At 41.0% G+C, this 26,479-nt stretch overlaps 1 protein-coding gene and 1 long non-coding RNA gene across 51 annotated transcripts in view; one reads left to right on the top strand and one right to left on the bottom strand.

Annotated features, from left to right (window-relative positions):
• The window catches only part of COL23A1 (collagen type XXIII alpha 1 chain), a 303,080-nt gene that overhangs the window by 269,674 nt on the left and 6,927 nt on the right, over window positions 1-26,479 (top strand). For 3 of the 50 annotated variants that reach the window (XM_081185534.1, XM_081185501.1, XM_081185523.1), the window contains 37 exons: window positions 39-101; window positions 193-255; window positions 347-409; window positions 500-562; window positions 653-715; window positions 808-870; window positions 962-1,024; window positions 1,116-1,178; window positions 1,268-1,330; window positions 1,422-1,484; window positions 1,578-1,640; window positions 1,733-1,795; window positions 1,883-1,945; window positions 2,037-2,099; window positions 2,581-2,643; window positions 2,733-2,795; window positions 3,042-3,104; window positions 3,197-3,259; window positions 3,351-3,413; window positions 6,786-6,830; window positions 8,219-8,296; window positions 9,103-9,126; window positions 9,844-9,897; window positions 10,524-10,568; window positions 11,363-11,452; window positions 12,884-12,973; window positions 14,164-14,214; window positions 15,477-15,542; window positions 16,667-16,693; window positions 18,190-18,216; window positions 19,214-19,285; window positions 19,390-19,443; window positions 20,424-20,450; window positions 21,252-21,305; window positions 22,275-22,361; window positions 23,290-23,352; window positions 24,871-24,909. In XM_081185534.1, coding sequence (XP_081041660.1) covers window positions 39-101; window positions 193-255; window positions 347-409; window positions 500-562; window positions 653-715; window positions 808-870; window positions 962-1,024; window positions 1,116-1,178; window positions 1,268-1,330; window positions 1,422-1,484; window positions 1,578-1,640; window positions 1,733-1,795; window positions 1,883-1,945; window positions 2,037-2,099; window positions 2,581-2,643; window positions 2,733-2,795; window positions 3,042-3,104; window positions 3,197-3,259; window positions 3,351-3,413; window positions 6,786-6,830; window positions 8,219-8,296; window positions 9,103-9,126; window positions 9,844-9,897; window positions 10,524-10,568; window positions 11,363-11,452; window positions 12,884-12,973; window positions 14,164-14,214; window positions 15,477-15,542; window positions 16,667-16,693; window positions 18,190-18,216; window positions 19,214-19,285; window positions 19,390-19,443; window positions 20,424-20,450; window positions 21,252-21,305; window positions 22,275-22,361; window positions 23,290-23,352; window positions 24,871-24,909 — 2,190 coding nt within the window. The remainder of the gene's footprint in view (window positions 1-38; window positions 102-192; window positions 256-346; window positions 410-499; window positions 563-652; window positions 716-807; window positions 871-961; window positions 1,025-1,115; window positions 1,179-1,267; window positions 1,331-1,421; window positions 1,485-1,577; window positions 1,641-1,732; window positions 1,796-1,882; window positions 1,946-2,036; window positions 2,100-2,580; window positions 2,644-2,732; window positions 2,796-3,041; window positions 3,105-3,196; window positions 3,260-3,350; window positions 3,414-6,785; window positions 6,831-8,218; window positions 8,297-9,102; window positions 9,127-9,843; window positions 9,898-10,523; window positions 10,569-11,362; window positions 11,453-12,883; window positions 12,974-14,163; window positions 14,215-15,476; window positions 15,543-16,666; window positions 16,694-18,189; window positions 18,217-19,213; window positions 19,286-19,389; window positions 19,444-20,423; window positions 20,451-21,251; window positions 21,306-22,274; window positions 22,362-23,289; window positions 23,353-24,870; window positions 24,910-26,479) is intronic. The other 47 variants (XM_081185509.1, XM_081185507.1, XM_081185512.1 and 44 more) reach the window with 46 other exon arrangements.
• LOC308582499 lies at window positions 20,461-26,230 on the bottom strand. The gene is made up of 3 exons (XR_014005705.1): window positions 25,840-26,230; window positions 24,361-24,495; window positions 20,461-21,263 (listed from the first exon to the last, which is right to left on the bottom strand). It is a non-coding gene; the product is annotated as an uncharacterized lncRNA (long non-coding RNA).

Here is a 26,479-nt window from a genome sequence, read left to right on the forward strand (position 1 = left end):
AATGAGAGTGTTCTTTGCACTTCTTTTGAATGCTACAGGGAAAACAAGGAAGCATTGGCCCAATGGGAGACAAAGGCATAGACGGTAAACCAGGGCCAAAGGTAAGCAGCACATGGGAAAGCATAAAAAGACTGGCACTTGCCTTGCTCAAAAACTAAGAGTTTTCCACTCCACCTTTTTTAAACACTACAGGGGGAACCTGGAAGCCCTGGCCCAAAGGGAGACAAAGGCAAAGATGGTCTATCAGGGCCAAAGGTAAGTGGTGCATGGGAAAGAATAGTAAGACTAGCACCTGGCCTGCTTAGAAACTGAGAGTTTTCCACTGCACCTCTTTCAAACATTACAGGGAGAACCAGGAAGTGTTGGCCCAATGGGAGAGAAAGGAATAGATGGTCTACCAGGGCAAAAGGTAAGCATCTTCTTGACTGGTACAGTAAAACTGATGAACACCCTTCTTAGAAAATGAGTGTGTTCTTTGCACTTCTTTTGAATGCTACAGGGAAAACAAGGAAGTGTTGGCCCAATGGGAGATAAAGGAATAGATGGTCTACCAGGGCCAAAGGTAAGGAACACATGGGAATGGATAAAAGACTAGCACATGTCTTGTTCAGAAACTGAAATTTTTCCATTGCACCTCTTATAAACTCTCCAGGGAGAACCAGGAAGTGTTGGCCCAATGGGAGACAAAGGAATAGATGGTCTACCAGGGCCAAAGGTAAGCAGTGCATGGGAAAGAATAAAAAAAGCTAGTGCTTGCCTTGGTGAGAAACTGAGAGTTTTCCATTGCACCTTTTTTAAACACTACAGGGAGACGCAGGAAGTGTTGGCCCAATGGGAGACAAAGGAATAGATGGTTTACCAGGGCCAAAGGTAAGCAGTGCATGGGAAAGATTAAAAAGGCTAGTGCTTGCCTTGGTGAGCAACTGAGAGTTTTCCATTGCACCTTTATATAACACTACAGGGAGAACCAGGAAGTCCTGGCCCAGTAGGGGAGAGAGGCATAGATGGTCTACCAGGGGTAAAGGTAAGCAGTGCATGAGAAAGGATAAATAGGCTAGCACTTTCCTTGGTCAGCAACTGAGAGTTTTCCATTGCACCTCTTTTAAACACTACAGGGAGAACCAGGAAGTCCTGGCCCAGTAGGGGAGAGAGGCATAGATGGTCTACCAGGGCCAATGGTAAGGAGCACATGGGAGTTGATAAAAGACTAGCACATGTCTTGTTAAGAAACAGAGTTTTCCATTGCACCTTTTTCAAAACACTATAGGGAGAACCAGGAAGTCCTGGCCCAGTAGGGGAGAGAGGCATAGATGGTCTACCAGGGGCAAAGGTAAGCAGTGCATGGGAAAGAATGCTAAGATTAGCACAATCCATGCTTAGATACTTAGAGTTTCCTATTGCACCTCTTTCAAATAATACAGGGAGAACCAGGAAACATTGGCCCTGTGGGAAAAAGAGGCATGAGTGGTCTACCAGGGCCAAAGGTGGGTATTACATGGGAAAGGATAACAAGATCCTAAGCACAAAGCCTGCTAAGAAACCAAGTTTTTCCATTCTCCCTCTTTCAAAATTGACAGGGAAACCGGGGAAGCATTGGCCCAACAGGGGAGAGAGGCATGGATGGGCTACCAGGGCCAAAGGTAAGCAGTGCATGGGAATGACGGCTAAGATTTAGCACATGCCCTGCTTGAAAACTTAAAGTCTTCCATTGCACCTCTTTCAAACACTACAGGGAAATCCAGGAAGCATTGGTCAGACTGGGGAAAAAGGCATAAAAGGGCAACCAGGAGCAAGGGTAAGCAGCACATCAGAAAATATACTAAGACTTGATGATACCTGCTCAGAAACTGAGAGTTCCATTGCCCTTCCTTAAACACCACAGGGAAAACGAGGAAGCGCTGGCTCAGTGGGAGAGAGAGGCATAGATGGGCTACCAGGGCCTAAGGTAAGCAGTGCATGGAGAAGAATGCTAAGATTAGCATATGCCCTGCTTACCAACTGAGAGTTTTCCACTGCATCTCTTTTGAACATTATAGGGAGAACCAGGAAGCATTGGCCCAATGGGAGAGAAAGGCTTAGATGGTCTAGCAGGGCCGAAGGTAAGCAGAGCACGGGAAAGATTGTAAGGTTGTTTAGTTCATTTAAGTTTATGTATATGGCACCTTTGCACAGTGAGCTGTTCCTAAAGCAGCTTACAACAAATTCCCTTTTTCCTATTAAACTGCAAAACATTGATTGGGGAGAAAGCAGTTTTGTAAAGACAACAGCAAACGTAGAATATACTGTCTTCAATATTACAAAAATATAATCTAGACCTAACGCCAAAGTACAGAGCAAAATGAAAGTTAACAGACAATAAATACAGTACAGCAGAAGAATGGTCTTTTAACTAGATGGTTCACATCTGGCTTCCTCATCTGTCCTCCAGAGGAGGCTGACAGAAACAGAGGGCAGTGCTGAGGAGGGCAGTGGTGGTGAGTCTTCTTACCCAGCCTCCCAGATGTCCAGCTGCTTGTACTGGTCTTATTGCCCTGCTTAAAAATTGAGACTTTTCCATTTCACTTCTTTCAAACATTGCAGGGTGAACCAGGAAGCCCTGGTCCAATAGGAGAGAAAGGCATAGATGGTCTACCAGGGCCAAAGGTAAGCAACGCATGGGAAAGGAAAGTAAGATTAGCGAATGCCCTGATTAGAAACTGCGTTTTCCATTGCACCTCCTTCAAATATTACAGGGAGAACCAGGAGGCAATGGCTCAGTAGGAGACAAGTGCATTGATGGGCTACCAGGGCCAAAGGTAAGCAACATATGGAAAAGGATAGTGAGGTTAGGCATCACTCATATCAACGCAAGCATATCTGCTTGCTTAACAAAACAATCTCCCCTCTACTACCCTCCGCACACTGATCTGGGGGTTCTCCCACCCACTCCAGCCAATGGCAGGGCACGGGGGGAGAGGGAAGGAAATTGAGCTAGTAGAATGCTAGCAGAATCTGGATCCAGCCCTGGAAGTTTTCCATTGCACCTCTTTCAAACATTTCAGGGAGAACCCGGAAGCCCTGGCCCGACAGGAGACAAAGGCATAGATGGTCTACCAGGGCCAAAGGTAAGTGCCGCGTGGGAAAGAATAGTAAGACTAGCACCTGGCCTGCTTAGAAACTGAGAGTTTTCCATTGCACCTCTCTCAAAACATTACAGGGAGAACCAGGAAGTGTTGGCCTAATGGGAGAGAAAGGCACAGATGGCCTTCCAGGGCCAAAGGTAAGTATCACATTGGAAAGGATAGTGAGACTAGCACCTGGCCTGCTTAGAAACTGAGAGTTTTCCATTGCACCTCCTTCAAACATTACAGGGAGAACCAGGAAGTGTTGGCCCAATAGGAGTGAATGGAATAAATGGTCTACCAGGGCCAAAGGTAAGTATCAAATGGGAAGGATAGTAAGGTCTGGATACGAACATGCAAAATGCTTCATTCGCAATGAAATTGCAACTTGCCTTTACAGCAGCATCCCCTCACATCTAATGGGATGTTTCACTGCCATGCTCTCCAACATTCAGGAGCAGTTTATCAGACGTTTGAAGGAAACTTTTGTAGCTGAAAAATTCCACATGTAGAAGACTTCCCTTGGATCATAGCCCAAGACTAGTATTAACCCTGCTTGGTAACGGAGAGCAAAATGAAGCATGGTAATCAAATGTATGCATCAAAACACAGTGGTCATTTTTGTTTCAGGAAGATGACCATTTTGGATCAGAGAGGTGTTGGGAGGGTCCTACTTAATCTGCTCCCCAACTGCTTCTTTTCTTATGTAACTCCTTCCCCTCCCAAGCCTTTTCCTTTCCATATGATTCTCGATGTATGTTTTACTTTTGGAACATGCACAAGACATGAATGGTGCAGAGCAGGGTATTTGCATGCTTACTGTGAAATGGTGAGGTCCAGGTTCACATGAAATTCCGTTTCATGTTGAATTGGTGAGACAGCTTGAACCCTTTTGTCTATGTGATGGCGAATGCTGAAAAGCAGGGCAGCTAGTGTGGTTTAAAAAGCTGTATGCACTTGGATTTCCACATGGGAGGATGGCGATGGAATGAGCTTTGGCTGGTATTGGCAGATAGCTATCAGAAATTGCTAGTGTGCTAGCAGGGCTTCTGGTGCTGCACATCCAACTTCCCATACCTAGTGACCTCAAACCCTGGCTCTTTGAATGTTTCATCCTGCACTTATGGAGCTCTGTCCTCCACGACAGGCACCATTAAATTATAACAAAAACTGCCAAATTAAGGCAAATTAAGATAGAACATTCATTTTCTCTGCTAATATAGAATAAAAAACAATACTGCATTAATTTTTTATGAAATAAAATGTAGAATCATTCTAACATAAAGACATGCAGAGTAAAAAAAAAACACACACGCAAACACGAATCTGCTAATTAATTCAATGCATAGTAATTCAATAATTTGATTACCAGTACAGGAAATGACAACAGAGTGTACAAATTTTATAAGTCCCTACAGCAAACGACATTATTTCATAGATGGCATGTTTATTTGCTCTGGTAACAGGAAGAAGCAAATAGGTTAGTTTGGAAATACTGTATCATGAAATCAGGATGGAATGTAAAATAGCATAAGTATCTTTGTTTCGCATGATCAGCATAACATTAGCCCAAGGAAAATAGAGAACTGAAATATTTTCAAGAGTTGGAAGTCCTTTTCCAAAAAATAAATAAATAAAAGAGAAGAAGAGGAGTTTGGATTTAATATCCTGCTTTATTACAACCCTAGGGAGTCTCAAAACAGCTCACAATCTCCTTTTCCCTTCCTCCCCCACAACAAACACTCTGTGAGGTGAGTGGGGCTGAGAGACTTCAAAGAAGTGTGACTGGCCCAAGGTCACCCAGCAGCTGCATGTGGAGGAGCAGGGAAGCGAACCCGGTTCACCAGATTACGAGTCCACCGCTCTTAACCACTACACCACATTGTATCTGTAATCAGCCTCTTCTAGGGCATTGTATCATATGAGCTGCAGGTTTCTTTATTACCTGAAGATTTTCTGTTCCATGGGTCACCAATGAGGTGTCCAACATAGAGAGATTTTTGTGGGGAGGATCTTTCTGGAGATTGCAGCCGGGCTGCTCTTACTTCCACTGCCCACCCCCAAAAAATAGGCTTGGAGGGGGGGAAATGAAATTTCTTCAGATTGCAACTGTGCCCACAAACCCAAAAGGGATGGTGACCCCTATTCTATTCTGAATGTCAGGCTCAAAGCAAAATGAAGACCTATAGATGAAATATAAATAAATCATAATCTCCATTTAAGAAGGATGCCTAGTCTAGACTTGAGTTAAAAGTGTATTTGCATTTAACCTGCAAGTTTTTTGAAATGCAAATTGCTTTGGGGGGGCGTTGTTGATAATTAGTAACGTCAGAGCTAATATGGAGAAAGAATCTAACCCTTTCTTCCTCTGCTGAGGGGCTGAGGAAATCGCCTCTGATAATCCCTATTTGATTCATAGAATCCTAGAATTGTAGAGTTGGAAGGGACCCTAAGGATCACCTACTCCAACCCCCTGCAAGGCAGGAATAGGCAGCTGTCCCATATGGGGATCACACTTGAAAACTTGGCGTTCTCAGCCCCAGGCTCTAACCAACTGAGCTCCTTTGAAATAAAATACCAGATACAGAAGAGGATTGCTTTCCCTGGACCACAGCAGAATTAAATTGCCCACCAAGCAATTACAATTTGCATTTTCAAAAACCTGCCATGATGCACACAGAACTGCATTACTGTAGGAACAGGAGGTCTCATTTAAGCCTCCTACTTTTTCAGTCTTCCAGGAAAGAAGATAGGTATGATATGAAATGATAAAACCGTAAACTGCCCAGCTGCATTGAGCTGGATGCCCCTGACATAAGACCATAATGGAGATACCTTTCTTGCTTTCTGAAGCACCCACCCAGCTGAACTTATTAGCTTTTCCCCACTGAAAAAGGAAGTGGAGCAAGCCAGCAGAGAGGGGGCAAAAATGTATGGCTTGAACCAGTGCAACATTCATTAGTATGCTTCTCTGTTCGATCAGTTAGGAAGATGGGAAAAGAGTGTTCTTTTAATTGTTCATTCCAAGATAAAACATTTTAGAACTGATTATGTAATTTTTCATGAGTCTTCGTCTTGAAGTAGAGAAAAGGAAACATTTGTTTATGCTACGTCCATTTAAACAAGTTGCTAATCCTTTAGAGCTGATCTGTATTTCATGAAGTCTGCATCAAACTTACCTTCCTCTTTATTAGGTTATAGCTCTTTTTATGCTGGAAAACCAAAGAACGTAGTGTTTCAGAATACCTACAGTAAATGTGGCAACTATCTTAATTTATAAAGATTTGACGTGCTAGAGTGTCTTTTTGCTATTTGCCATGTTAATTTTTCATAAACCACAGAGATTACAAAAAGAAATATTTGACAGTGTAAGCAATGCAAGCACAAAATACAATATGTGAAAGCAAAAGTATAATCATGACATGCTTAAGTTTATATGCCAGGCTAATTTCTTGTTCGAAAGTTAGTTGGTTTTGCAGCAGTGTGGTGTGCATATTGTTACACTAAAACCTGCAGGGCGGTTTTATTACCTTGTATCTGATTTGGCTGATTTGTTTTGCAGCTGGATTGTGTGAAGGTCTTTTAAGCCTGCTATTGCTTATGCTGTGCTCCTCAAGACACATAGATATGTGACGTATCTTGTCTCTGAATCAATATTTTAGAGTAACAAACATTTATTTTCAGGGTGAACCTGGTGAAAGAGGAGCAGATGGACACATTGGGCCAAGGGTATGAATTACTTTTGTTCTTTCATTAGCTTGCTAAAATAAACACTCAAGCTGAAAGAAATCCTTTCCTTCTCCCAGGAGGGGAGGGGTTGTGAGCGGGAGACGATTCCTGCGTCATGCAGGGGGCGCTCCGCCCCCTGCTTCAACTCCAGGGCTGGCGTGCCATGCCCCTCCCCGGTTGGGCACCCAATAGGGAAGCTCGGGGGCGTGGCTTTCTGCTCAAACGCAGTCATCCCCACCATTGCACACACATTTTCTTCGAGTCTTTACTCAATTACCTTACCCATTAACCTTACATTCTGTGTCCACGTGTCTTTATTCCCCAAGCGGGGATCGGGTCCTCGAATCACAAACATACACTGTGAGATTTGTGGAAGATAAATTAACTATGCAAAAGCTAGGAATTTTCCCCGTTGGGAACAATACAATCAGTATAAATATTCTGGAGTAGAAAATGGTTTCCTTCAATTTCAGTCTTTGACATTTGTGTGTGGACTTATAAAATGGGTTGGGTACTAGTTTTGACTTTTATAGGCCATTGAAAACCTCAAAGGGAGGTTCTATGTGCTATGACATCTCTGCCTTCCATATCGAAGTGCGTTCAAATCATTTTGCACCAGGACCTACGTCATGAATCATTGTCAGGGACTGGCAGTTCTCTGATCGCAGAGAGAAGAGGGCAAGAGATTGATCCAGGAGGAGGGGGCAGTTATTTATGGTGTTTGGCTCCACCTGCGAGGCTGGAGCCGGGGGGGGGCTGGGGGCTTAAGAGAAAAGGTCCAACAGAAATGGAGGTGGGTGCAAGATGTGTGAAGAGACAGTAAGATTTAGACTGCAGCCCTAGACACACTTAACTGGGTGGTTCCATCATTGAACTCAAAGGGGATTTATTACTGAGTAGACATAGATAGAGAATTGCACTGTTTGGCTGCAGCCCTATAGCTGCTTTCCTTTGAATAAGGTCCGTTGGAATCTGACTTCTTATTTACTTCTGAGTGGACAAGCATAGGATTGTTGTGCGAAAGCATAGAGGAACAAAAATATTTTCATAGCTCATGACATTGAGAGTGTGCTTGGAGGATTTCCCTGGTGGAGGAATTCCGTAGTTGTGTTGCTACTACTGCAAAAGCATCTGCCAAGGTTATCTTAACTAATGATGGCTCTAAGAGCAGGACCTCCAGTACCCAATGGGCCTTAATGGGACTGTCACAGCATAGGTGGTTTATTCCACTTTCATCCAGTGAACAGTTATTATCTAGACTGTAGCAATTAAAGCACCGTATTTAAGTATGAAACTAGAATTTACTGTGACTTCTTAATATCATGTGAAAAGCAGAAAATTATTTCTATTCCCATAAAGTTTACAATTACCTTTTCCTTTCTTTGTAGGGTCCTCCAGGCCTGAAAGGAGAACAGGGTGATACAGTAGTAATTGACTACGATGGTAGAATCTTGGAAGCTCTCAAGGTAACCTTTATGATAATAATGTAATAATTATACAATTTGCTTCAACATGAAGTGGCACTAAATTTTAGTAACATAAGAAGAGCCCTGATACATTAGACCAAAGAGTGATTTGGCTCAGTGTCCTGTTTCCCACATTTGGAAAGCCTAAAAAGAAGGACATGATGGCAAGATTGATACTCAAATAAGAATCAAAAGTCCAACATACAAGCCAGTTTGAGGAATTTGGGCATGGTCCACAGAAGCCATAGCAAACTGCCCACATTGCCAGAGCTTTTTGCTACAACTCCACTGCCAAATCTGTCATCAAAAGCAAGGGACAATCAAGGGCAAAGGACCTTGAAAGAGAAATTTTATGACAAGGCAACAATGTTTGGATGCTCTGGAAGGAAGTGAGAGTCAAATATGGAATCCTTTATACAGTTCATGCTAGGCTAGTGCAATAATTTGTGCCTATGTTGTTTCAAAAGCAGCTAAGCTGTTCAGTGTGGTGACCATCAAAACTGTTTTTAGAAACCACTAGAAACAGCTGTAGGCAAATTCAGGCACATCTGGTGGGAGTGACTCACAAATGAAATAAGCAGCTCTTTGTTACTTAGCGGGTTGTAACTTCCATAATGACTGCAAGGAGACTGATTGGGGTAGAATTTCAGTTTGTCCTTTCAGATCAAATGGGGGGGTTATTTAATAATGTTCTCAACAATAAAAAAATGTTTAGATGATGGTCTTTTCAATTGGAAAAGTATTTGAATAGCATAAATATTTAATTCTTAATACATTTGAAAACTATTCTAACTGTTTTATAACAGGCTGCAGGGAAACTCAGATTGACGGTAAAATTGTTATGTGCCAGATTCCTGTGTGGATTTGTGTGTTTTTTTAAATGGCCTAGCATGTGGCTTTTCTGCTTTAGATTTTTTGATCATGGTCCTCAGAAATTTTCTACCAAACATTTGATTTCTGTTAACAAAATAATGGCATAATCCCTTAGGTTGAATCATTGGCAGCATGATGTCAGACACAGTGATAATCAAGTAATGAATGTGTTTAATTGCTTTGTTTCATAGTTTCTGGCTTGCTTCTTTAAAATTGCATTAGGCATTATTTTGAAAACATTCTTCACATTTCATGTTGAAATCAGTGGGATTTAAGAGTGCTTACGTTTGGCTCACTATTCCCATCATCATTACATTAAGATGGCAGAACTCCCAATGGGAGTTGTCCTCTGTCCTAGCTAGGTGTTGCTCTAGTCATCTGCAGGGGAAACTGTAGCTGTGCTCTGATGGTTGAGAATTCTGAAGACTCCTTTGGAGACAGGCAGAAAAAGCAGCAGGGGGGCATGGAGCCACTCCCCACCTTTCTCTGTTGTTTCTGATCGGCCCCTTCCTATCCTCTTGGGGAAATTATCTGCATTATGGAAGATGGACTTAAGTTGGAAACTAGATAACCTGCTAACCATAGATTTTGCTGCCAGTTGTTTTTCATCTCTGTTAATTCAAAATGCTTGTATTAACAGCAGTTAACAGATAATTTGCTGTCTTTTGTTCCAGGGCCCGCCAGGTCCCCAAGGGCCCCCAGGCCCCCAAGGAGCTCCAGGACCAAAGGTTGGGTTTTACTCCCTTTTACATAAAATGTATTTTGTTCTGTACTGTACTCAGTACCTGCTTGACAACACTGAGCTTGGTTTATATGTGAATCTTCTGTTCATGACATATCCCCTTGGATAACTTTGGGGGAGTCAGAGTGGTGGGTAACATGTTCAGAGTTTCAAAGACTAGCAAAGGGAAAAGAATTTTAACAAGTGTCTATAATCACTTGTTTGTGGCCCCAGGCATAGTGAGACCATGGTGGGATGTGCAGATGGCAAAGGAAGCAAGAGACAAGTGTTGGATTCAAATTAGGCCACAATTTTATTGGTTCCAGATGAAACAGTGTTGACAATGGCATTGGGCATGAATTGAATGATCAGCTAGCCCACATGCTGGCTGAAGATCCTCTAGGGCTGACCTAGTTTAATCTATATTTGGAAGGTTTGTTGAAAAGTCACCAGATCACAAGCTGTATAGGGCTTTGTCTCAGCTTAAATAAATTTGACACTGTAACATTAATCATGCACCTTTAAAATATTGAGTACTGCAATATATAGTTCTTTGGTGGAGGGGGGAAAGATTTTTATTGGCTAGATTCATGATGTGGTCATTGCTCTGATTTATCCCTTTTTTTGTTCCAGGGGGAACTTGGATTGCCTGGCCCACCTGGCGTTGATGGAGAGAAGGTGGGGGGGCATCATTAATAAATTTGTATTCAATTGTGTGACTAAAGTTCTGTAATAAGCTGAAGCTACCTATTAAATGTTTAAGAGTTACTAAAGTGGTTGGAATGCATGCAGTCTTCAGAGGCAAATATAGGCAAATTGCAAACTCTTCATCCTGTAGTTCTTCCAACCATTCCATATCCTTGACAACCTACTAATTTTTAATCTGCATGGCATGTTGAGTGTGTGTGTGTGTGTGTGTGTGTGTGTTAGGAATACAGAGACAATAATTGTAAATATATATATATTAATTGCAATGGTTTTAATTTTGATATGATTTGGTCTCTATGAGGTTCACGCCTGATTGTCATTTCCCAAATAAAGTGTTCAAGCAACCGGAATTAAAACTCTGCTCCACCCTCCAATCATTCCTGAGCACAGGGAGGGAAGGCAGTGCCATTATCCTATGTTGCATCTTTCCATCCGAGTCTTTATTAAGCACCCCTCCATGATACATGATCAAATTATTGCAGTCAGTAATTTAATTTACATCTAATTCAAAATAAATACTTAAGATGGTTGTGTGCAGGATGAGTGTGTGCATGTCCGAATCTTTATTGAAGTTTCCTGTGCTTTGAAGTGGTCACATCCACGTGGTCTATTAAATTCCATTCCACTTCTTAATCAGTGTTTGATTGTCAGCAGTTCCTCTAACACAATCAAAATAAGAAATATTCTAACAGAGTAACACTGGAAAATAATGAATACTATTAATTAAAACCCAATCATCTTACATCCCCCCCTTTAAATTACAGGGTCCTAAAGGTTCGAAAGGAGACCAAGGAAGCTCCGGACTCATAGGACAAAAAGGAGAGAAAGGAGATGTTGGCATGAGTGGTCTCCCAGTATGTCTGTTTTCGATATCTATTACTAAATACTGTTTTCACAGATACAGTTGTTTTGTATACAAGGTGCATTACACACACACACACACACAATGGGAAATGGGTGTGTAAGTGCCTGCTGTAGCGTCTCTGATAATCTGAGGGGTGGGGAGATTCCTGAAGGAATTCATAAAGCTGCTTGGAAAACAAGGTTAGATTCCTAAATAGAGCCTCCTCACAGAGGCTCCCTGAGAAAGTCATGGTCCACACTTTAAAGAGATCAGTAGGCCCTTTTTTGGCTGGAGCCTGGAATGGCCACTTTGCCCTCAGTCAGGGTGGCATCAGCTGCTGCAGTTCTCAGCATCTGTTCACTAGCAGGATTTGTGTCCAGCCTGTCTCCTCTTTCCGTTCTATTTTGGCACCCCAGGTTTTTGCACATCCCACTAACTCAGCGAGTATCTGGACAAGATGTGCAATCTGATAGGTAACAAGCAGCCTGAGGTTTCTTTTCTTTTCTTTTTAAAGTTCCTGTGACTTCTTTTGGCAAATCATCTCACTCCCCATAAATTCTATCCTTCAGTTTTAAAATCTGCATTTGTGTTTATGGGTGGTGTTCAACTAAGGTTTACTCAGAGGAGACCCATTGAAATTAAGGAACATGACTGAGTTAGGTCCATTCATTTCATTGGTTACTCTCTCGTAAAATACCACCCTCTGTGTTCCCAGCATTCTTTCTATTGCTGCATCTGCACTCATAATGGAAAAGGGTACTGTATTTTTCGCTCTATAAGACGCACCAGACCATAAGACCCACCTAGTTTTTGGAGGAGAAAAACAAGAAAAAAAATATTCTGAATCCCAGAAGCCAGAACAGCAAGAGGGATCACTGCACATCGATCCCTCTCACTGTTCTGGCTTTTGGGATAGCTGCGCAGCCTGCATTTGCTCCATAAGACGCACACACATTTCCCCTTGCTTTTTAGGAGAGAATAAGTGTGTCGTATAGAGCGAAAAATACGGTATTTGTTAGGGGACTGGCGTGATAGGTGTAGGTTGTTACTTGAACAATTACATCTCAAAGTAACAGTCAGTGATGATTTTGTTGTCCACTTGTCTGCAGTGAGTATCGGTCCTTTTAATAAAAGAGCTTTCTGGTGCTTCCATTCAGCACCTATCATTTACATATGTTTTGTGGGCTGACAGATGTTTCTAGCAGGCTGTATTAGGAAATTATTAATTTTAGCTTATAGAAACCTGTTAAAGGAAAGTGTCTGTCAGTATATGTGTATAACACTGACATGATTTTCCCTTGCCAAGTCCGCCAACCCCTTTTCAGAGTTTGCAGAGTTGAATATGGAGGGCTACTTTGGGTGGGCATGTGCAGAATGTGTGTGTTCACATCTATCTATCTGGTGATGAGGGGGGGAAACATGCTGTTCCTTTACATTGTAGGGTCCGAAAGGATTAAAAGGAGATCAAGGAAACCCTGGCATAGCGGGAGAGAGAGGAGAGACAGGAGAAATGGGCTTGTCTGGTCCACCGGTATGTCTGTCTTCAACATAATTCGGGACTAGGCGGTTGTTATAGATGCTAATTACCAGAAAAAGTTAATTTTCACGTGTGCATTATGTATCAGGGGCTTAAGAGCATAAGCATAAGAAAGAGAAACATAAGCCTTGCCCGATCAGGCCAAAGGCCCATCTAAGTCCAGACTCCAGCATCCTGTTCTCTGAGTTTCCAGCTCGATTCCACTTGTGAATCTCTTCACCTCACACTGCCTCTGACAGTGGAGGAAGAGCATAGATACACTAGCTAGTAGCAGTTGATAGCTGTTTCCTCCATATGTTGTTCTACTCATATTTTAAAGCCATTTGAGTTAGTGGCCATCACTGCCTCTTGTGGGAGCAATTACCATGGTTTATCTGTGTGTTGCGTGAAAAAGTGCAGCGCAATTCAACCCACACAGACTTCAATAAATCTGTCTTCAGATTTTTTAAAAGGCTAGCAGTGATTAAGCCATACTTAGCTCCCTGGAGTGGGGAGTTCCAAAAGCATGGAAGAGAGTCTTATCCCCGTTACCTGGCAGTCTCATTGCTGTTGCCTCCAAAGCCAATGCTTTGGCAAGCTCAGGCAGATACAGGTGACCCTTTAGATAACACTGCCTCTTAATCATTTGAGGTTTTATTCATATGCCAGCAGGATGGGAACTGCTTTTCTGCAGTGTTATGAACCTGAATCCTGGAGTCAAATTAGGGAGGTGAATTGTTTTGAGTCCTTCCTGGGAGTGAGGGTTGTGATTGGGTGGGAAGGAGCCATGTGACTGGCCTCACAGACATGGGTTGCAGGTGCATAGACATCCGCATGAGATCTCGCTGTGAAGACCCGTGGTTGATAGTAGTTTATATAGATGGGACTTTCTACAAGAAACATGAAGAGCAACAAGCACATTGTATATAGCCACTTACAGTGCTGTCATGCTGCCTACTATTTCCTAGCACAGCTCAGCTGGAATTGCCAGGCATAGGGGAAATAATTCACCTTCCATTTGCCTGTAACTGACACAATATCAGAGCCAAGAAAAGTTCAGCCCTGCAAGGAAAAACTCCCACCGAGAATTAATAGGTTTAGTAGGTTAGTTTAGATAAAGAGAATCCCCACCCCCTTCTTATTCCACAAACTTTATATCTTAAAATACATCCTCAGACACCAGACTCTTTCTTTTTACCATTTAGGGCATTGATGGACCAAAAGGAGAACCTGGCGCCCCCTGTGAGAAGGATCTTGTAAGTTGTAAACATACTGAGAGTGACGTATGTTTCGTTTATCTGTTCTATTTCATTTATATTTATATCGCCAATAAGAAATGATCACAATGCAAATACAAAGTAACACAGAGCCAATAGGAAAACATATTTTAAAATTCCTAAATCTGTTACATCGTACAAATCAGCAGTAAGATTAAAGTCCTGTGGGCTGTACATCAAATCAAAAGATCCAAAAGACCTATGCCCAAACACTATCAGGAGGGGCACATAGTGTGAAGAGGTGCTCCTTAAGCAAATGATGAAACTGAATATTTGATGGCACATAGCTCGCCTCCAAAGATGACAAATTCCATATGGAGGGTGCCACCACTGAGAAGGCCTCTCCACTGGGTCACCCCACTTCAGGTATTCCACACTGGCAGGACAATAGTCACTTTTTAACATGAAACAGGACATTTCTTTCACTGAGACTCCACATTACAGGTTCCTGAATTTTTGCAACAAAATTAATACGTGTTGTGACAGTCTTTACTTTTAATAGTGTTTTCAGAACCCAAGTCAAAATGCATTCATTTGGAAATAAGTTCCTGTTGATTTCAATGAGAATCACTTACCAATAAAGATCATGACCTAAAGACTGCTTCACATGCTAACAATTTCCCTACAGGCAAGGAACTTTCTTCAACACAACAAGTGTTATATATGTCTGCTGTTTTCTGCCTGAACTATCTGTGTACCTCAATACCTGTGTATAAATCAAATATATATGGTAGGCTTTCCAGGGTGAAAAACTATCACATCTGATTCGAATTTAAATTGTTTGCCTAAGATACAGAAATGAGGTCAGAAGAGCAGCCTTAGAAATGACCAAGAGATTAAATTTCAGTCTTCCCCTGAATGGCCTGCCAGGCCATCTTTGCACACACCCACCAGCAAGGCATTGGGGAGAACAGAGCACTATTCAGCCTGTGGGTATTGGTTGCATGTGCATACTGGTTGCATGTGCATACTGCACCCATAATAACCTGGAACACACTCATTATGTGTTACGTCAGCTTTTTTAAAAGAATGTGTTTTTTTAAAAAAAATGACTTAAAAAAAACTTTTTTTAATTTAATGTTCTTTAAAAAAGTTTTTATTAATTGCTTTGTTCTCTATATTTCTTAAGAGCATTTTCATTCACCAATAATTAATTTTCATTCTAAATGTGTTGTTTTTTTATCATGCCCATACAAGTCTGTATTCTGTCAAATCACTTCACTGTGTAACAAAATCCATAGGTGCAGATCATAGCTGAACCAGGACCTCCTGGCGTTCCAGGTCTACCAGGTCCACCAGGCCCTACGGTAAGTCTTCTGTTTTAATACTCAGATTATTTACCAACTTACAATCTCTGTGGCTCTATCCTATCCAGGGAGGTTTGTTTTGTGTGCAGATCAACAACCGTTGATGATGAGTGTACAAATCTAAAATACTTAACCACTGAGTTGTTGCAATAAAATCAACTTAGTACTTTAGCAAATGAGATAATTTTATCTCTTAATATTTTATCTACTTTTTCTGTGGGATAAGCATGGAATAACACCTGGCAGAGTTGGGAGCCAAAAAACAAAACCCCATAACAAGGGTTTCCATGCAGCTATGAAATGATTCCTTGTGTGACGTAAAGTGTTTGTGATGGAATGTAGTGCTAAAGGCCCAAAGTGCTAAAGGCCCAACAGGATAGATGCTGTGCTGAGAGTATGCCCAGAACAGCTAAGCTTCAGTAAGCTTGGATCCCAATATGCTCAGCAGGCATTTTACTGCTGACTCTAGTTGTTTGACAGGAAGGTTGATCCCACTGACTATATATAGGAGAGATCCAGATAGTCAAACGTTTCCTTTGATATAATTAGCCATTAGATCAGATCCTAAACCTTCCAGCAGATGGCAAGCCCATACCAGAGCATTGACTTGAGGTACGTAAGCGGACGGTAAGAACTGCTGTGTGGTAATTTCAGCACATATCTGGAGAAGGGGAATTTGGGGATCCAGTTTGAATAAAAAGTGAACAATGTACACTGTTAAACATTTTCAGTCTTAAAATTTATTTCTCTTTGTTACAACTGTTTGAATGTGGACATTTGTAGCGACACACATACAGTATTGGTGATCACAGATTGGTAAGACATTTTCCAGAAAAGGATGCACATTGCCATAGGAAGTATATTTATGAATATTTGGCAGGGGACGGTGAAGTCAGGGTAGGCTCCTTTCTACAATTTTAGAATCCCTGACAACTTCATCATACATAGACAGATCAGTTAGATCAAACTTTTATTTTGTTTAGATTGGGGTGGGTTTTTTAACCCATGATAATGGGGGGGATACAAACAAATGTATTCTACCTCGGGAGGAAGTATGATAGCTGTGTGTACAAAATGAAATATTTACTAGGATTCTTTAACAAATGAACTATTGCTTTCTTTAGGGTCCTCAAGGAATACAGGGGCATAAGGTGAGTCTATTACCTAAATGCCATGTGATTTTTCCAACCTACATTAAATATCTTTGTTGAGATCATGGCATAGTAATATGTGCCCTTGCTTGAAATTCTGCTATTTTACTTCTTGCTGAATACAATTTATTCGTGTTATTTAATTATATTGTTACCAAAGCATACACACTTGAGCCTATCCCTACAGATTTCCTGGGGAGGGGAATGTTATCCTTCCCTTTCTTCCTTCAGTTATTTCTAATGTTAAGGCAAATAACTTTTACATTTGCCTTAGTCCATGAATGATGCTTGATACCATTTTCTCTTGTAATTGTTGTCCAGTAGCACCTTAGAGACCGACTCTGTGAATGCTTACACCCAGAACAAACTTAGTTGGTCTCTAAGGTGCTACTGGACAATTTTTTATTTATTGTAATTATGAACCTTTAAAAAAAATAAGGGGAGATATATTGATCAGTTAATCCTTTTGAATATTGGCCAAAATACTGCATCATTGCCTACTTCAGCAGGTAGGCAAACTAAAAGTTGACAAATAAATAAATGACAGGTAACATCGAAAACATGCTGAGACATTTCACTTCACTGTTTCCTAGACCTTCAATGATTCTGTGTCCTCAGCATGTCAGTCACCTCCTGGCCGTTCAAACTCCCTTTAGAGTTGCCATTTATTGACACTATTTTTAATACATTTACTGTTAATTTTTATAAGACAAATGGGACATGACAGAAGCAACCAGTTTTGCTCTTCACCTGTTTTCCCTGTTCATATTTAAAGAAAGGGAAGCGGTAGGATGTAATTTTTTATGACACGATTCAGAAAAGATGAACAAAATGGACCACTTTGCCTCTCATCCCCATTTTCCCCAGACCAGTGGGGTATGGCAGGGCCAGGATTGAGCTACCTTTACCAACCAATCTATTTTGATATAAAAATTAAACACACAGCCTCACTTTAGAGATGAACAAACATGGCTGCCCCCTGGTTTTTCTCACTTGGCTTTAGGAGTTGATATTTCTGTCTGAAAGGAAAGTTTCCATGCTCACAGCTTCCTTCCACACTGAAATACAATGTAAATTTCTAAAGAAAAATGCAATGGTTTATAGGTTTCATCTTAAAGAATACTTTTAGAATGGTAACTTTAAGACGTGCACCATTCACCAAAACCTGGTGTAGAACAACTGCATTTAAAGTTCTAGCTTTGTGCCTTATTCTTTTCAGGCTATAGGTTGGCCAGTAACATACTAAGATGACAGCATTCTAAAAAAGAAAAAGAAAAACAGTTAGGCCTGTCTACTGTAGCCGCATCCTCTGAATTATGCAGGCATATTTGCATGAGTGGCTTCTGTTTCTCTCTACATCTAAATAAAATGTCTGAAAGATAAATATTATGGCGCAGGCATTGAGGATTTGAGGATAAGGCTTGAATTACAGATCAGCTTTCCCCCCAACCTCCCTTGTATTTTCTTTTCTCATATGCATCATTGATATCTTGCAGGGTCCCCAAGGAATTCAAGGACACAAGGTGGGTCACTAAAATTGTTCACACCATTTATGAATTGAACTGGAACTGAGCACAAGGACAAACCACTTGGACCACTGAAGACTAACTAAGCTTATCCTAGAGCAGACCCTGCCCTACAATCAGGCCAAATGAGACAGCCAGCTCTGTCAGCAGATGCTGGAAGGCAGCAGGGTCAGCCTCCCATGTTATTTTCACCCAAGGCCCCTGGCCTTACCCTTCTGTGGGAAGACAGAGGTGGGCGGGTGTGCCACGCAGCCTTTCCTACACCCTTAGCCTATTTCATTGCCAGTACTGAAGTAAGATTAAGCTGCAAGTCCAGTCAGCATCTGTACATGGAATGGGGAGGTGGGATGCCATCTTGTCCTTCAGCTCGGGAAGCAAAATGTCTTGGGCCAACCCCAACTTAGAGCCCACCAGTACAAAAGATTTATTTCAGGCAGATAGATATAAGAACCCAATATAGGCTGAGATCTTTCAGTCACTGCCCAATCTACCACCAGTCAAATTCCTTTCTGATTCAGACCATGTGAGTTTCAGAAGCAAGAATTCAGGAATGTTCATAACTCATACCTTTGGTTTGAAATTTTCTTATGCAATCTATTTTTTTTAAAATGCTTGTATAACTTTATATAAGCAAATAAAGGGTATGTTTGCACTTGCCTTTCCCACAAATCTGCTGCTGCTACTGCTGTTACCAAGATCAGTGTTTCATTGTTCTACTATCTCTCCCCACCCCGCAATCTCTTGTTCCTCTGTAAACAGGTGCCAAGGCTGGAACTGTGCACTCTTGGTCTGGTGCATTATTCTAATAGGGAGCTTTTATTTGTATGTCGACTTGCATTTCCTTTAGTATTTTTAAAAGATGCCTTGAGTGAAATTTTGATAACATGAAACTTCATTTTAACTTAATTGAAAAAAATCAATTGGGCATAAAGCAAGTGATTTTTTAAAAAACCAACTAGTTGAAACCCTAATAAACGTATCTGTTTTTATGCAGGGCTCAGATGGTGCAAAGGGTGCAAAAGGTGAAAGTGGTCATAAAGGTGAAAAAGGTGTCCCTGGGCCACATGTGAGTAGTAGTATAAAATCTGCAACATCCTTGTGCTCCATTAGAAGAGATGCTTTGATAGCAATATTCCAAGCCTTTTTCTAGTAGTTTTCTTTTCTCTCTAGGGTCCTGCTGGTACTCCTGGGCTTATCGGTTTACCAGGCACCAAAGGGGAGAAGGTAAGAACACATATGGATCTGTTATGGGAAATGGGTTAACGCGTTCATCCACCACAGTCCTCCAAAGGGATATGAAATGACTCATAACTGTATTTCATTTTATTTGAAACTACTAAATTTTATTGAAGTAGAAAGCTTCTGTTACATAAAAGTTCCTTACAGGCAAACTTAATTTTTTTCCCTAGGTATTATTGTAATGGTAGAGAATTTGATAAGAATAGTTATTGAGCCCTACATGGAAATTTAAAACAGATTTCGGACACCTTTTTGAAACCTCATAATTATTGTGTGGTCTTTTTCTCAGAAACTTCCCATCAGTGTTGCAGAGAGTTGTAGCAGTGATAATTCTGCTGTAAAAGTGTAAAAGTGCATATGATTAGCTTGTCCAAACTATAGACATCATATCTGAGTCAGTGGTGAAATCCTGCAGTTTTCTGTTTTGTTTTTTAAACGATTTGTCTGTGGAAATGGAAAAAATGGAAAATGGAAAAACAACACAATAATAGTATTTCCTCTTTGGTTGTTTTGTGTTACTAAAATTACAGAAGTTCTGTTAAAACAAAAATATGTGTGTTGTCCAGATGCTGTACGCAGGGGCCAGAACCCAGTCAGCAAAGCACTTTTAATACTTACAGATTTCAATGGGAGGGAGCTAGGTATCTGCTTAACATAAATGTAACCCACTTAACATGGGGGGAAATTCAACATTGCACTAAGGCAGTTTTTCCATCAGGGGAAGCATTTTGGCTTAACAGACAGAATGATATCCTCCCTCTGTGTGCTGCTGTGGATGTTATCCCAACCACCCCCACCCCCAAGCCAATTTCAGGGCAGCACTGAAATTGTTAGTACAGGGTGAGGAGGGGAGAAGCATAAGTCCTTGCGCAGGACTTCCTCTGACAGGACCCACTAGTTGAATCTTGCCCATGATTTCCCATTCTCACCAGTTCACTGTCTCCATTTCTTTCTCTTAACCCTAGGGAAAGCCAGGGGAACCGGGATTAGATGTAAGTAATGAGTATACTATCTATAATATCAGTATGTCAGCAAACAATGCAGGAAGCAATTAAACAGAATTTTTCATGCGTTATAAATGATTAGTAGAGGGAGGGGTCATGACTGTGTAGCAGGGCAAATGCTTTCATCTCAGGTTAAGATTCGCCTTTCCTGGCCAAGGGTCTCTGGTTGCATTGTCAGAAGCAACTTCCACCAGCAATCCTAAAGAGTCCCTTGCAATCATAACAGATGCTAGTACTGCTGAGGTGGACCTATTGCCTGATTTGGGGTGGATCTACGCTTGTCACGCTGCAGAGCAATGAACCAATGACAAAGGGAAACTGCCACTGAACCTTATAGAATGTTCAGTTCAATAACGTTTAGAAGGTCACTGTAGATCCAGCCTTGGTTTATACAAAGGTGAGAGAGGTGTCCCTGGGCTACATATGAGTAGTAGTATAAGATCTGCAACATCCTTGTGCTTCATCAGAATAAATGTTTTAATAGCAATATCCCAAGTGATCTTTTTTTGCACTTTGTAGTGAATCACAGCCTAGCTTTGTTTTTAATGCTGAACTTTATAAATGGTGTTAAGCTGTTCTGGGCCTTGTATGAGGAAGAGTAGGGTGCAAGAAATAAACAAACAGTACTAGTACAAAACATGCACATACTTTTTTTCTGAAAATGTTTCATTGTCTCAATTCAGAGTGGTTGCTTTTAAAAAACAACAACCACCACCTTGTTTTTCTTTTTCCTCATTACCAGAACTATTTGGCACTAAACACATACTTTTTCCCATGTTGCTCTTATAGGGTTTCCCAGGCCTAAGAGGAGAAAAAGGAGAAAAAAGTGAGAGAGGAGAAAAGGTCTGTATTGCTTCTAATTCACTGAGCTAAATGTCTGCCTCTAATTCATCTGCTCACACACAAAAAGTCCATACTCATTGACAACATCCCCTAAAATAAATGTTGGCCCTCATCTACATAAATGGTACTAGTTACAGATGGGTAGCCGTGTTGGTCTGCCATAGTCAAAATAAAAAAATTCCTTCCTGTAGCACCTTAAAGACCAACTAAGTTAGTTCTTGGTATAACTGTGTATCTGAAGAAGTGTGCATGCACAGGAAAGCTTATACCAAGAACTAACTTAGTTGGTCTTTAAGGTGCTACAGGAAGGAATTTTTTTATTTTGATAAATGGTACTAGATATCACTAGATGATTTGTCATTATAGATTCTTTTAATACTGGAGATCTATTTACTGCATATCTGAACAGGGCCATATATTTCACCTTTAATCTTTGAGGACAGGGGAGCCCAACTATATCTTGTTCAATTGAAGCTAGTTCAAATTTGTAGAAATAGTATGTGGTCATATGCCAGATTTTGTAGGTGAATCCATATGCAAGGCAAACGTATAAAGCATTATGAATAGTAACCAGGTTTGTTCTTGATGTCCCACTTTGCTTTTCTCCTACTCCTGATTCCGCTGCCATGCTGCCAAGAGCAAAACCATAGTCTGGCTAAGCACTACATCCAAACCCAGGCAGCTTAGTAGTTTGCTGCTCACCAAATGAACCATGAGTGCTAACCAAGGTTTGTTCTTAAGTGACCACTGATGGACTGCATTCACACAGCAGGTTATTCTTTCTTTCTGGTGCTTCTCTCTTAATTTCTGTATTATATTTGAGCTTTCACATAATATATAAGCCACTTATATAAGTCTGTAACAGAATGCAAACAGGTGGAAGCTAAATTCATGACTTAACAAGTAGTATTTCTCTCACTCCAATCTTTCAGATTATAAAAGAGCTTTGATTTTTCTGTTGTGTCACAGGGAGAAAGAGGACTTCCAGGTAGAAAAGGAGCAAAAGGGCAAAAGGGAGAGCCAGGGCCGCCTGGATTGGATCAGCCTTGTCCAGTGGTATGGTTTGATATTGCTGGGAATATATGTTTGCTTTAAATTATCTCCGTTGCTTTTTGACACCTGAAGCACAAAAGGGTTTCTGGAGGCAGACGCCTTTGAACTTGGATAACGGCAGAAGGCCAATAGTTCCATTTCGCTGGCCTTTCTTTTTATCATGATGCTGGAATGTCACTTTCTTGGCGTACATGTTTTAGGGTAGACACAAAATGGGAAAGGCACCTCATATGCAAATCAGCAATCAAAGAAAGGAACCCATGTGACTGCTCACTGAGCTTAACAGTAGGAAGACAGAACAGAAACCAAGCACACAATAGGCACAAACAGATGGTTTGTTCTTCAAGCCAGTTTTGATTTATTTCAGTCCTGTATACAGGCAGTGACCATTTTTGGCATGTCCAATATGTGCACAACCGCGTACAATGTGCCAAACCCAGAAGTGACCAAAAAACATCACAAATAGGGGCGGGGCAGCCTTAATTATCTTGAATATCATGGACAGTCATGCGGGAGTTGAATGCCAGTAGGTGTGCCCACAGACGAATATTGTTGGAGCGATGGATGTGACTCTTATATTAGGCTGCGAATCTTACATTTGGCTGCATTTTGGCCATGCAAAAGTCAGAAGTTCTACACACACCTGTCTACCCTACCTCCAGGCAAGTAAGAAGCATTCTTACAGTTGAAGGACACAAGGAAACAGCCCAAGAGGGTGTGGGGCAGGGCCTGTGAGGGGTGTGGCCTGGGGGAGAGTACAAAGGGACTGATAAAGGAGGCCTGGAGGACCACATTTGCCCTCCAGGTCAGAGATCCCCCATGCTTAACATTTCTGTAAGCTTCTGAATTATTTCTTCACTTTCTTCTGTTCCTTCTTTCCTTTTTCTTTCTTATAAACTTTTCTGTGTATTTCTCCATTTTCAATTAACAGTTCATTTTTAAAGGGGAGCCAGGTTTACCTGAACTGGATGGTGTGGATATGCTCTGCCCTTTGGTATAGTATCCCCCCCCCCTTTCTTTCTTCTTTTGCATGACTTTTTCTGCATAACTTAGCCCTTTTCTTGCATAACATAGTCTTTTTCCGCTTTCTCCCTTCCTTTCCCTCTGGAACCTCCATTCTTTTATAGGAAAATGTGGCCAGAATTTGTCAGGTGTCTGTATGACTTGTGAAAGACCAAACGTTGTACAGACATATGGAAGAACTGACATTTCACAAGCCAGGGCACGCTCCAGTTCGTTGCACCCAGATTCATGCCACGTTGTGAAACTAAATGCTTATATATTTTTAATTCTAGAGTCTGGCTTTGTAGCCAAAGGTCTGTCTATACTTCTGGCTACTATAAGCTTAGCAAGTTGTATGCATGGACCAGGCAGTTAAATACCTGGAAGGGCAGAGGGAGGAAAACTTTTTTAAACTGATATGAATTTGCACAAACATTTAGTATGTGTGTGTCATTCAGCCACATATTCCTGGATGTCATGGGGTTTGAAACACGTTCTTTGTGCAAATAAGTTTGAGTAGTTTCAGAGTGCACAGGTTGAAATCGACAGCTATGCCTATTTATGTATCTGATACCACAAATGATTTTAACATTTCAGTTATCTAAAGCACTCTCCCTGTCTTGTGACTTCTGAATGAATGGCCAGCTTGCATACATCATCACATCAGCCAATCCCATAGGCCAGAGTTATTCTGATGTTGTGAGCCTATTCCACCCCCCTCAAGAGCATTGCTGGATCTATAAAGATATAAAAAATGCCATTAAAATGCTATTGGGGTGGGGGGAGGAAGACGCTCCCAAGGTATCTGCCATTGACTTTAGATTCTGCTCTACAGCACCATCTAGTGTCACATTTTTATATTGCATTTTTAACATTATAAATTGACCTGTGTAGCCATCGCAAGAAAGAAAATGGTTTGCAAGCAAGGAAAGTATTTTATAATTGATAGCCAGAAACTAAACCTGGAAACAGTATGGATAATATGCAAAGAATGCTTTACCTAGGATAGCTAGGGAAGATGTCCATGCCTCTGCTTGTCCCTTGGCAACGTACTTCCCATTTTGAAAGACAGCCATTCACCAGTCAGTCTCCTGTGTCACAGAGTTGATCTAAGAGATACTGTCTGAGAGATTGCCTGAAATAATTTTACTTATATTGGTATTGAGTTTATCCTTGTATAGCTCTTTCCTCCCTTTGTCAAACTCATATTTGCATGAAACAAAACATCTTAAAATAAAAAAACTAAATTTGCTTTAATACAGAGAGCTGATGAATTTTTTAAGCAATTGTTTATGAATTTGAGTAATTGTTTTATTTGTGAAATTTATACATGGAATGTGATTTGTTCCAGCATGGATATTTCCAATACGTTTATGGTAATGGTAGGTCTTGCAGATCCATCATAAATGTGTGTGTGTGTGTGTGTGTGTGTGTGTGTGTGTGTGTGTGTTGCTGTTATGATTCACTTGGTGCTTTCCAAGAATACAAAATTGTTACTTACTTTTTGCAGGGACCAGATGGATTACCGGTACCAGGATGCTGGCACAAGGTATCGTACCCTACCTTAGATTTTCTCTTTGGCTTGAATTATGATTGTTTGAATTAATTGAATTGAATTGAATTAATTGAATTGAATTAATTGAATTGGCTTGAATTGAATTGGCTTGAATTAAGATTAAGATTGTTGCTTAGCAAGAGTAATAGCATGGAACATAATAGAGCTATTTTGTAAAGGGAAAGGGGGGAAAAGGGGAGAAAATGAACTGAGACAAATGTAGATATCTTTGCTAAATACCCACATATTAATATAGCCATCATAGAGGGATTAGAGCAAAGAGACAAGAAACTCAGCATTTTGCTTATGAAATTATAACTAAAATTAATTGGTCAGGAAACACACCAACTTATTCCTGCTTGATTCTATCTTTTTGATTCTATGCCTGGCAAATAAATCTGATTTTATTTCCATTTTAATGCTGACTTTGCATCTTGCTTTCATGTCCGCATTACGCTATAAATTTTTTAAAACAAATTTAGATTAGTGTAAATTTAGGGCAGAGCTGCCCATGATGGTGGCAAACCAGTGTCCTTGAATGCAGGCCACAATCACACAGCAGTAAACTTGTGCTGGCAGGCAGCAATTTCCATGAGAAGCAGAAGGTCAAAGTGGGCCCTCACCATAACCCTCTTCTTAAGTTATTTTTCCGAGTCAGGTTTTAATACTAGAGCTGCATCCATTTTGGATTTCCATTCAGTATAGCTAAACAGGGGGAAACGTCTCTGCTGCCATGGCTGCTGAGACTCTTTCTGCAAATACTTCATGCTCCCCCACACCTATATGACACTTTTCCATGGGCATAAAGCCATGTACAAAAGTCAGTTCCCCCATTTTAGCTCAGCTCTTATATGAGAGGTGAAAACAAAACAACCTAGTGCCCTTTTTTCTTCATTATTGTAACTCTTCCTATGTCCAACCAACCTTTTCTGAGAGTCTCTGTGCAGCTTTCCCCTGTAGTGTTTTGTTTTCAGGGCTACATATACAAAGAAGGGCAGCAAATGACTGGGTGGTGCTTCTGTTTCAAGCTATGGTAGAGAGGAAAGCAGTCCCAACCAACAGGAGGATTGCACAAGCAGCCTAGAGATTATTACACATGTCAGGCATTATTAAGCAAGGGCAGAGCAATCCCTCAGACCTACTGACTGGAAAAGATCAGGATAGGATGGAGCTGTCTTTCTACCAGCAAGGAAAGCATGTGGACATAGATTTATTGCAGGCATAGATTTCCATAGGCCTATTGCAAGTGGTATTTCTACCCGCAGTAGCTAGTGTTAGGCCCAAAAATGGAGCATTTTAGGGACAGAATGGACTCAGCACACTCACTCCCGCAAGAGGCCCATTCACTCCCGCAAGAGGCCCTGGGATTGGGCCCATTAATCTCCCCACCCTCTATCCCCTCCAAAAAATTTCCGAATAGCGAAAATTAAAGAAAATGGCGAGAATTAAAGAAAAAAAAATCAGCACTGCTAGATGGAATAATTACATTGCCTACCTTTCACCTTGGATGATACACACTGGTACAGCTTTGAAAAAAGTAGATAGTCTACTTTACTTCCTCCAC

Source organism: Podarcis bocagei (assembly GCF_964188305.1).
Source record: "Podarcis bocagei genome assembly, chromosome: 2".
NCBI classification, from domain to species: Eukaryota; Metazoa; Chordata; class Lepidosauria; order Squamata; family Lacertidae; genus Podarcis; species Podarcis bocagei.